The sequence below is a fragment of the Nematolebias whitei genome, chromosome 24 (assembly GCF_014905685.2).
Source record: "Nematolebias whitei isolate Nwh7 chromosome 24, NemWhi1, whole genome shotgun sequence".
Classification (NCBI taxonomy): domain Eukaryota; kingdom Metazoa; phylum Chordata; class Actinopteri; order Cyprinodontiformes; family Rivulidae; genus Nematolebias; species Nematolebias whitei.
Window position 1 is genome coordinate 2042364 of NC_056521.1, and position 12262 is coordinate 2054625.

The window sequence follows — 12262 nt, forward strand, 5'->3', positions numbered from 1 at the left end:
TTACTGACCACATCAACTCTGTGGATAAATACATCAAGTTCACACGACAAGATGTAAAAAATGGCAAGTTGGCTTTCTTGGACTGTGAGGTCTCAGTCTCTGATAGAGGACATTTGCAAACCGAGGTGTACCGCAAACCCACCCACACAGACCAGTATTTGCAGTTTGACTCCCATCACCCTTTGGAGCACAAGTTAGGAGTCATCAGGACTCTGTATCCCAGAGCAGACAGCATCCCCACTAACTCGGGAGCCAGGCAGAAGGAGAAATCCTACACAAAACAGGCTCTAGAGCAATGTGGATATCCTAACTGGGCCTTCCTGAAAGCAGAGAAGAAACCCAAACAGGACTCCAGTCAGCCATCAGGTGAAAAGGAGGAACCCAGACCCAGACCAGTGGTCATTCCATATGTTGAGGGAGTTTCAGATAAACTGAGACGTTTATTTTCTAAACATAACGTCCCAGTGGCTTTTAAACCCCAAAATACATTACGGCAAAGACTGGTTCATCCCAAAGATCCAGTCCCCCAGCACAAACAGAGTAATGTTGTGTATGCTGTTCAGTGTCAGGAGGGCTGTGATCAGTCTTACATCGGGGAAACTAAACAGCCACTGGCCAAAAGGATGGCCCAGCACAGAAGATCAACATCATCAGGCCAGGATTCTGCGGTCTACACTCATCTCCAGGCCAGCGGTCACTCTTTCAAGGATGAAGATGTTCACATCCTGGACAAAGAGGAACGATGGTTTGAGAGAGGAGTAAAGGAGGCCATCTTTGTGAAAAGAAACCGTCCATCATTAAACAGGGGTGGAGGCCTCCGGGTTCAACTGTCCCCCTCTTACAATGCTGTGATTGCTAGTATCACTCAGCCCTCTGTGAATAGTAAACAGCCATCAGCGTGCTAATGATCCATTGTTAGGCTGATGGTCCTTCATGAGCATGTGATCAGCTGGTTTTGGTTGTCAGCAGCAAATTGGTTGATCCACTCTGAGAAGGTGCTATTTAAGAGACTGAGCTGAAAACAGCACCTCAGACCGAGGAAGTCTCTCGGATGAGAGACGAAACGTTTCTACATTTTTTTGCTTTGTTTTTTTTTGTTTTTTTTGAATGTCCAGAGGACCAGACTGAACTTTTTTGGATGACAGTCCACTGGTTTACGTTTTTGACAGACTGACAGTCCACTGGCCTACATGTTGGACAGACTGACAGTCCACTGGTCTACGTGTTGGACAGACTGACAGCCACTGGTCTGCATGCTGGACAGACTAACAGTCCATTGGTCTATGTTTTTGACAGCCTGACAATCCACTGATCTACATGTTAGACAGACTGACAGACCTCTGGTTTACACGGTGAACAGACTGACAGTCCACTGGTCTACGTGTTGGACAGACACCGTCCACTCATCTATATTTTGGACAGACTTCCAGTCCACTGGTCTATATGCTGGACAGACTTACTGTCCATTGGTCTATATGTTGGATACGTTGACAGTCCACTGGTCTATGTGTTAGACACAGTGACAGTCCACGGGTTTACGTTTTTGACGGACTGACAGTCCACTGGTCTACATGTTGGACAGACTGACAGTCCACTGGTCTAAGTGTTGGACAGACTGACAGTCTGTTGTTCGACATGTTGGACACAATAACAGACCACTGGACTAGATGATGGACAGACTTACAGTCCTCTGGTCTATTTGTTGGACAGACTGACAGTCCACTGGTCTGCATGTTGGACAGACTGTCAGTCCACTTGTCTACATGTTGGACAGACTGACAGTCCACTGGTCTACGTGCTGGAAAAACTGACAGTCCACTGTTCGACATGTTGGACACAATGACAGACCATTGGTCTACATGTTGGACAGACTTACAGTCAACTGGTCTACATGTTGGAAAGACTTACAGTCCATTGGTTTATATGTTGGATAGACTGACAGTCCACTGGTCTATGTGTCGGACAGACTGACATTCCACTGGTCTACTTGTTGGACATACTGACAGTCCACTGGTCTACATGTTGGACAGACTGACAGTCCACTGGTCTACATGTTCGACAAATTGGTAGTCCATTGGTCTACATGTTGGACAGACTGTCAGTTCACTGGCGTACATTTTGGACAGACTGACAGTCCACTGGTCAACATGTTGGACAGACTGAAAGTCCACTGGTTTGCATGGTGGACAGATTGACGTATACTTCTTGGACAGACTGACATTCCACTGGTCTACATGTTGGACAGACTGACAGTCCACTGGTCTACATGTTTGACAGTCTGACAGCCCACTGGTCTGCATGTTGGACAGTCTGACAGCCCACTGGTCTGCATGTTGGACAGACTGACAGCCCACTGGTCTACATGTTGGACAGACTGACAGTCCACTGGTCTACAAAGTGCAGCATGGAGATGACTGTGAACACAACACATGGAAAAGTACTTGTTGTACATGAACGCACCATAAATATGGAGTCCAGCTGTGTTTGATGCTGCTGGGCAGACTGAGCACTGGGATCCTCTGAGCTCTGCTGGTCCACTCTGTGGAGGAATCATGAAGAATTAGCTCCACTTGTGTCTGTCCACACAGAGACAAACACCAGCTAAAGGTCCATGTGGAGTCAGGATCCAGAAACTATTTGTCCTCCTCCATCCAGCAACACATGCCACCTGAGTGGAAGTTCCTACCTACACTGTGTTTGAAGCAAAGGTCAAAGGTGACACCTGCTGGACCACCTGGTGACCTACAGACACTCAGAAACTCCTCCTACAACCTCCATTCTTTCACTTTGACTGCTGAGTTTGGAGAAAACATCCAACACACACCGCTTCACATGTGAACATAGAAATGTGTGAAAAAGAGCTGAGCTCACATGAAACACATGTTGGAATGAAAACATTTCAGACTGACTCAGTTACATTTTACACAGTTACAACATTTAGAGACAGCTCACCTCTCTGCTGATGGAGGCTGGAATGATTTAAAATCAGGATTATAATTCTTTGACCAGTCACTCTTTAAGGACACACAGCTGGGTCCAGGTCCAGGTCCAGGTCCAGGTCCAGGTCCAGGTCCAGGTTCAGGTTCAGGTCCAGGTCCAGGTCCAGGTCCAGGTGTGTTCCTGTGAATAAACCAGTGTGTTGCTGTGAGTGCTGAGCTCTGACATGGAGAAGAGTCGTGGACAGTTGGAGATGTCACCTCTGATCTTTGCTCTGGCTCTCATGTTCCCCACACAGAGTGGTTTTAGAGGGAGGGACTCCCTCCTCTCTGTCCTCACACTGATCCATGCTGCTGAATTCACATCAGCTCACACACACTTTCTACCTTCACCTGCAGAGGAAACACAAACCATTCATGTGAACATCAACTCTGATCTTCTCCTGATCAAACCAGGGAAACTAACTTAGGCACAAAAATAACTTGTACAAAGAGACGAGTAAAAACATCAGATTTGAACTGAGTGTTAAGAAATGTTTGAGTCTTCAACAACTCTGTTGTCGTGGTAACAGCAGGCTTAACGACCAAGAAAACTCAGAGTTTCTTCTTGGGGACAAACAGGAAATGAAAGAAACAAAAGCAGTTTCTGGTCCTGAAGGTGAATCTAATGCCTTTTTTCCACTGTGACGGCATGGATCAGGTAAGTTTGGGTCAGCTCAGATGAGCTCGTGTGTCATCGCTTTTCCATACACTTCTGGACCAGTTCTGTAGGTGGGGTCCAGAATCCAACTGGCCTTACCATCAGGTGGTGGTAGTGTCCCTTTTGTCTGACTTCATCCTAGAATCCAAAAATTTATAGCGTAATAAGAGCAGCTCAGATTATGGCAATATTTTATTAGGATTCATTAAAGATCAAATGCAATTGGAAAATTTGGTTTAAATTTGCATTAAATTTAAAAACAAAAGTATTACTTATAAGTCAGTTGGACTGGGAACGCCTTGTGGTCCTCCCAGAAGAGCTGAAGAGGTGGCTGTGGATGTCTGGGCCTCCCTGGTAAAGCTGCTCCCTTCGCGACCCGACTTCCGAATAAGTGGAAGTTGATGAATGGATGTATGGATGGATGGATGGATGTATGGATGGATGGATGGATGGCTGGATGTATGTATGTATGGCTGGATGGATGGATGGATGGATGGATGGATGGATGGCCTCCACAGAGAAGGAGGAGACCATCAAACAGCAGGAGTGGTCAGTTCAGGTGAACTCCTGCCTGTTTGCTTCAGATCAGCTGTTCAAATCTCTGCAGGTTCAAATAAAAGGTGCACCAGGACTTTCAGCTGAATCTCTCTGTTCAGTCCTGAGACGACTTCTGTTGTGACTCGGCGCTGTATAAATAAACTGAATTGAATTAAATCTTTGATGAACCAGATTCTACAAAAACGTCTATATTTATTTTAGTTTTTCCTCATCATTTGGTGTATTTGCACTCATTGTGTCTACTTTTATTGTTCAATTTAGAAATGTGGTTTTGTATCTTGTATACAGATTATTTTATTTGAGTGATTTAAAGTGCACTTCTTGTTTTGTGATTTGTACATCTGTGGGTTAGAATAAAGTTGAACCAAAGGCTGTAGCTCTTCTTTAAACGTATTTGAGGTAAATATTCCTGAGAGATCCAATAATTTTGTCTTTTTTTTTTTATTTTTCAGCTGAGTTAACTTTAATTAACAGATTATTTAATAAAGTCAAAGTGAAAACAGGATTTCATGATAAAGCCGGCACCGTTGATTTATTTTTGTTCTTCACTGATAAAAAAAACATGTTTTTAATACATAAAAAAATGTTTCCTTCCTCCGTACCGGTCCTACCATCTGCCAGGGCTCGGAATCCGGCCTTTTTGAGCACGTGAGGCCGGGGCCCGGACCCCGGCCTCACGTGCTTCAACGGGTTGGCAGCTTGTATGATCCTCCAGGGTGACTAGCTCGCTCTGAATTTTGTCGTCGACGTCGACCACCAAGCATTAGAAACATCTGCTCTTCAGCATTACAACACGGTGTTGGCAGATAGGTGAAAAGTTTTCTGAAAAATCCAGTGACCTCCCCGATCGGTGATCGACAGTGTTCTGACGTCACATTTTCATGCTGACTCGGCCCGCTTGGACCCCTTAAGAAGACAGGACAAAAAAACGGGGCGAAACATGCACAAAGTACTAGTGGAAAAGTGTTCAAAACCGTGTTGAACAGAGCATATTTGACCCGTGCCGTCACAGTGGAAAAGGGGTAAAAGTGAGTTCTGCCTCTTCTTCCCTCCACAGAGAAAAGCCCCTCAGAGACTCTGAGAGGAGAAGAAGAAGAACGTTGAGTTCACACTCACCTCATTCAGCTTTCAGTCCTCGTTCTTCTGCTGTCGACATAAAATGGAGTCAGAAGAAACTGAAACGCTTTCACTTTCATGTCTCCTCCTCTGTGTTTGTTCAGGAAATCAACGTGCAGCGTGTGTGTGTGGTGTGTGTGTGTGTGTGTGTGTGTGTGTGACTCTGAGTCATCGCTCGTGTAACGTGTTCACACACATCAGCACTCAGAGTCTGAGCTGCAGCAAGAAAAAGTCCAGCAGAGACAGACACTGAGAGAGAAAGAACAAGTGCTGCTGCTCCAACATTTTTCAGTCAGGTCATCTGGACAGTTTCTTTTTTTGTGCTGAAACATTTCACCTTCCATCCAGAAGGCTTCTTCAGTCACGGAAACACAACAAAACTGATTCTTCCCCCAACAGCTTACTCCAAAGTGGAACAAACCAGTTCTGCTTGTGATAAGATGGTCTCTTTGGTACGCCCCCTCCTCCATTGCAGGCCCTCTTCTTTGTTGACAGTCGTGTCAAACTGGTTGAAAACAACAAAGTCCATGCTCAATAATCCAGGTATATGGACTTAAGTGTTGCTGCTCTTTCCTCTTCCTCTCTAACAGACAGCTGTGGCAGCTCCGACTCTACACATCTGGATTAGTGGTGTGTGGTACCAGCCTCACACTCATACTCAGTACTCATACTTGTCCTCATGAAACACTCTGTTACTGAAGAGCTGAGTGGAACAAACTGATTCTCAGACAATCACGTGTAGACTTCAGGAAATTTATTACAAAGTTTGGAGAAGAGCCAACAACTCCCAGCGGGTCAACACGTCATGAAGAACAGAACTTCTAAAAAGTCTTTATAAAGTCCTCTATAAAGTCTATATTAATAAAGTCAAATAATAGAGCGTGGTGCATTTATGCACATCCCTCAACAAGATCAACATTACTTTGATGTTTGGTGACGTGATCTCCCCGTCCACTTTGTCATTAAATGAGTACAAATAAATGGTAAATAATCTGTACTTATATAGCGCCTTTCTATCTTATTTCAAGATATTCAAAGTGCTTTACACTACAATCTGTGCCTCATTTACCCATTCATATAGCTCTATACTAGATCTCTACAAAGCTAATTGAACAAATCATTTAAAAGAGACTAATCAGAGTTTTATCACATTCGAACACTGATGGGACGCACATCAGAGGCTATGAGGGGTTCAATGTCTTGCCCTGAGACACTTCGACATGTGACTGCTGGTGGATTCGAACCCACAACTCTTGCATTGGAGGACGACTGCTCAAACCACTCAGCCACAGCCGTAGTTTAGAGACATTTGAAGATAAACGCAAGTGACTGTTTCCTGTTCTTTATAAAACTGGTAATTGTTTAATGTTTAAGTACTAACTCATTCACTTCTCAGTATCAGTACTCAGATGTGTCCCTGTGATGGACTGGAGACCTGTCCAGGTGTCCCCTGCCTCTCACATAGTGACTGCTGGGTATGGACACCTGTGACCTCAGTGATGCGTAAAGGAAGAAGCATATTAAGATAATGGATGGATGGATGGATGGATGGATGGATGGATGATTCTAATAACTTTTATAATGTAAACAGTAAATACACACAAATCAATTAGCGAAGGGGCTTGATTTATGCAGCTCCTGTCCAAACTGTCAACATTTCCCAAGTTGACAACAAGATCTTCTGCAGCTCAGATGGGATCTACCCTGAACCAGAACTCACCTGGTCCACTATCCCTCCATCCAACCTGCTCCTCCGGAGTGCCACCATAAAGCAACCAACCAAACAGCATCTGTACAGCATCAGCAGCTCTCTGAATGTTTCAAACAGCGAGTTTGTTCCAAAAGTGGAACAAATCAGTTCTGCTTGTGATAAGATGGTCTCTTTGGTACGCCCTTCCGCCATTGCTGGCCCTCTTCCTTGTTGAGAGTCTTGTCAAACTGGTTGAAAACAACAAAGTCCATGCTCAATAATCCAGGTATAAAATCTTCTGGACAGTTTCTTTATTTGTGCTGAAATATTTCGCCTTCGATCCGGAAGGCTTCATCAGTCAAGGAAACACACAACAAAAGTATCCTGATGCATGCTCAATAATCCAGGTAGAAAAATCTAAAAAAGTTAAATCTGGTCCTCTGGACATTAAAAAAAAAAAAAAAAAAAAAAAAGCAAAAAAAATATAGAAACGTTTCATCTCTCATCCAAGAGACTTCCTCAGTCTGAGGTGCTGTTTTCAGCTCAGTCTCTTAAATAGCACCTTCTCAGCGAGTAGCGGCCCGCCACGAACAAACACTCAGCGGAGCTGCTGCCAACAAGGCATTTTTCGAGGGAATCATCCAATTCACTGCGAGGAAAACACGTTAGAAAAGGCGGTGGCGTCGTCCAGCGAGTAGCGGCCCTCCATGGAAAAACACTCAGCGGAGCTGCTGCTAACATCGCCTTTTTCGAGTGAATCATCTGATTTAATGCGAGAAAAAAATATTAGAAAAGGCAACGGCATCGTCCAGCGGGTAGCGGCCCGCCACAGAAGAACACTCCTCGGCACTTACCTTGAACAAGGCTGCTTGTCTCTGCTTCTCTTCGGGTAGGAAGAGCTCACAGGGACGGCGGGAGGTCGGCATGGCGGAGACCCAGGCATCCTTAGCAAAAGTTGTGCCGGTCAAAGCTGGGCATCTTTTCCTTCTTCGTTCTTCTGACAGTGCTAGCTAGCTGGCTGAAGAAAAAATGGGAGCCGATTGCCCGGTCTTACCGTAATTTATACGGCGAAGCCTATACAAAATAGAACTCTTGGTCCTGTTAGACCTCAGTGCTGCATTTCATGCAGTTGATCATAATATTTTACTACACACCTAAGCCTAAAAGTCTATGTTCACAATTCATTTCAGTTTATTTATACAGTTTAGTTTATTCATATAGTGCCAAGTCACAACAGAAGTCATCTGAACAGAAACATTCATATATATATAAAAGTAAGTTAATACCATTTATCTGAGGAACCAGCAGATTGATTTGAGTTTTAATATATTAGCAAAACAACTCATAACTAGCTCTGAAAATATGAGCTAAAGTCACCAATCAACTCTAAAATATCTTACTTTGAATGAACCCTTGGCACGTGCACCCTCGCACAATATTCAACGCGTCAAGTCTAAACCAGCTTAACTGAGCCTTGAAGACAGTTCATCATGCTGTTATGATTTCTTCCTCTCTCTCACTCGAGCTGAAATTACTCTCTGTTGATCTGTTTGTTAATAAAAGCTTGGTTTGGGTCCTCATCTAGTAAAACTAAACACATCAGTGTTAGGATTTGTGGTCAGGAGCGAACCCAGAGTGCAGAACAGGGACTCAACTCGGCAGAATACAAAAATAGGAATTTAATGATAAATGAAGGTACAAAACAACAAGCTGACGGGGCAGCAAAACTTACATGAAAATAGGGAGGAGGCACGGGAAACTCAGGAGGACACAGGAGACACGGGAGACTCGAGGAACCAGGAAGACTCAGGGGGAAACACAAGAGACCCAACGAGGACGACGCGACAACGAACAAGACAGAACAGACGGCTTATATACAGGGACAAGACAAGACGTGATAACAAACAGCTGGGACGAGACACGGGTGGCACTAATGGAACTAATGAGGGAGCACGAGGGAACACAGACACAAACCGGGCCACAGAAAAGGTACCATCCTTACAATCAGTCCTATTTTTTTTTTTACCTGGACACAGCTGACAACACTTGAAACATTTAGAATAGAATAGAATAGAAACAGCCTTTATTGTCCCATGGATGGGAAATTCCAGTGTATCAGCAGCAACAGCAGCAACAGATAAAAAGATAAAAATTTCCTACTGCGAACATATCTTTTATCATGGCAAGGATCAGCCCAGTTCAAACAAAATATATCAGTTCATATATGCCATCACAGGAGAGCTCCCTGTTGATGTTTTTTTTCTTCTCCCAATCGGTGTTGAAAAACTCATGCTGCACACCTTCTTCTTCTGTTTTAAAGGCGACACGCGCGGCTCTTCTTCTGTCTGTAACGTCAGCGCTGCAGCGCCGCAGCGCCGGCGCAGCCAGCTGCTGCAGTAACAGCGGTTGTTGTGCGCAACTATACACCTGGTTATTGTAACAGTCTACATGCAACTTTTCTTTCTCATTAATTAAACGCTCAAATCGGGGACATTTTCGGGGATAGCTTTGGTTGTGGACAGTTAGTCCAAAACGGGGACTGTCCCCGAAAATCGGTGACGTCTGGTCACCCTATGCAGCTTCAGTGGCTTCAATCCCCGGGTTGGACCAGTGCTCTTTCTGTGTGCACTTTGTATGTTCTCCTTGTGTTTGCTTGGGTTTTCCCCAGGTACTCCGGTTTCCTCCCACAGTCTAAAAACATGCATGTTAGGCTGCCTTTAAGCCCGGGAGGACCAGGCAGGGAGATCTGTGGTCTCAACGAGATTTGCCTGCTTAAATAAAGCTTCATGAATAAATCAATAGTTTGATCACATTTCAGTCAGTTTGACATGAAGACACATTACATCATGTTTTATTTCTGCTTGTGGGCTTCTGTGTCTGAGAGTCTTTCTAATGGAAACAGGATCAATTCTCTTCAAGTTCCTGTCACATCCAGTTTTCATGATAAACACAAAAGCATTCAAGGAAAGAGAACATTACTGATGTATGACAGAATAAATTCATGCAGCTCACATGAACAGTTGTGGAAATATTTGCATGTGCAGTAACGGAGAGATGACAACGCCTGCATGGAAACACATCATTGCTACAACAGCTAACACACACAGGAGCACACAATCTGATGTTTCTTCACATTATTCACAGTCACTATTAAAGAAAGATGAAGAAGAGTCACATCTTGTAGAAACAACGATTGTTAAAGACTTCTTCCTCTTTGTTGCCTCTTCCTGTTTCACTTCGGTCATGCCATGCAACTAATTCATGGATATTATGCAGAATTTATTCAATATTATACTATACATTTAATTTTTTTATTTTATACTATACAATATTATACTTATACAATTATATAGTAATATATTACTCCTCCTTGAATCACCACCTTATCGTGGTGGAGAAGTTTGTACGCCTGAATGATCCTAGGAGCTATGCTGTCGGGGGCAATTAGAATTGTCCCTGGTAGGGTCTCCCAAGGCAGATTGGTCCTAGGTGACAGGCCAGACAAAGAGCGATTCATAAGATTTTTATGGCCAAAATAAAACAAGGAACTCGGTGTCCCTTGCTCAGACTTGGGTTACCGGAGCCTCACCCTGGAGCCAGGCCTGGGGGAGGGGCTCGTCGGCGAGCACCTGGTGACCAGGTCTCTGCCCATGGGGCCTGGTCAGGCTCAGCCTGAAGGAGCAGCATGGGTTTGCCTTCCTGTGGATCCATCACCTGCAGGAAGGGCCATAAAAGTCAGGTGCATGATGCCATGGGCAGTGGCCAAAGGTGGGGACCTTGGCGCTCTGATACTGGCTTATCAAAGCTAGCTCTTGTGACATGGAATGTAACCTCTCTGTTCTTTCACACCAGTCCCCCCAGCAGCACCAACACCTGGTCCATCTACACCAGTCCCCCCAGCTGTACCAACACCTGGTCCATCCACAACGGTTCCTCCAGCTGTACCAACACCTGGTTCTTTCACACCAGTCCCCCCAGCAACAGCAACACCTGTTCCTTTCACACCAGTCCCCCCAGCAGCACCAACACCTGGTCCATCCACACCAGTCCCCCCAGCAGCACCAACACCTGATCCATCCACACCAGTCCCCCCAGCAGCAGCAACACCTGGTCCCTCAAAAGCCCCATCACACGCATGCAGAGAGCCACAAAGCCAATATACAGAAAGGTATTTAAATTAAGACTCCACTGAAGGAGTTGTCACTAGAAAGAAAATTTCTGTGCAGTGTCCTCATTGTAATTTGACAGTTAATAAGAAAAACTTGAAAAAGCACATTATGAGAAGACACGTGCAGAGTCATGTTGAAGACGTAACCGCTACACACCATTTACAAGTGCAGTGTTTAGATAGAACAAACGGAATATATGCAGTTGCAAAATCCTTTCGTGGGCCTCCTGTTCCTGTGCATGTTTCCAAGAAGACATGGGGTGAATCACATAAAGTAGTTTGTGACATGGATGTTTGCAGCAGTCATGTTTCCCTTCTGCACAGAAGTGGCTCTCTGATTACACTGTGCTCATTTAAAGTCTGTTGACTACTGTCAGTTTGACAGCCCACATGAAGAACTCAGAGAGGACACATTGTCCAAGATGGTGGAAGACAAATGGTTTGATGACGATAGAAAAAAGCAATGCCTTGCACATCGAGCAGTAGCAAAGACATCTTTAACATGCTTTAACTTTGATGTGTAAATTGATGGTAAAATATCAAAATTAACTTTTGGTATTAATTTTGAATAGATTGGGGAAGGAAAACAGCCCAGGTCGTGCAGAACTGCTATTTTGTAAAAATGTTGTGCTTGGTGATCTAATCATATTTTTATTACAACTTCAGGTGTTGTGAACTGGAGGAAATATTCTGAAGAGTTTCAAGCTGAGCACAGAAAGCCTTATGTCATTTCTGTCTGTGGAGAAGAATTTAAAGATTGTGGTGCAGGTTTCTGGGGCAGCGTCAAAAGAGGCGAGCTGAGGGCCTTCTACAGTGAAGCCATTCCTCCTGGGTACTGCAGCCACTTTGTGCCATGGATGCAGGGTTAGTAGTCCAGCTTTTGTACTGTGATGCCCACACATTACAATAAGTAACAACTAGCAACACCCTAACTGTACTATGTTCTGTGTTTCCAACAGATGCTACGATGACTTCTAAAAATGGATGTCCCAATAAACACAATAAAAAAATTCAATGATACATCAAATGTTGTCTGAGTATGTTTTAAGGTAATAACAAATATGAAATCTGGAAAACAAAGAGAATTCCTGAAT

At 44.3% G+C, this 12262-nt stretch overlaps 1 protein-coding gene and 1 long non-coding RNA gene across 2 annotated transcripts in view; both read right to left on the minus strand.

The window, feature by feature from the left end:
- The window catches only part of LOC119429184 (NACHT, LRR and PYD domains-containing protein 12-like), a gene marked incomplete at its 5' end in the record, with an annotated part of 59816 nt that extends 56766 nt beyond the window's left edge, over positions 1-3050 (minus strand). The window contains 2 exons of the mRNA XM_037696863.1: positions 2461-2539; positions 2953-3050. Coding sequence (XP_037552791.1) covers positions 2461-2539; positions 2953-3050 — 177 coding nt within the window. The remainder of the gene's footprint in view (positions 1-2460; positions 2540-2952) is intronic.
- Positions 3051-3088: 38 nt separating this feature from the next.
- On the minus strand, positions 3089-5363 carry LOC119429158. Its single transcript, XR_005187737.1, has 3 exons — positions 5311-5363; positions 3198-3329; positions 3089-3120 (listed from the first exon to the last, which is right to left on the minus strand). It is a non-coding gene; the product is annotated as an uncharacterized LOC119429158 (long non-coding RNA).
- Positions 5364-12262: the final 6899 nt, after the last annotated feature.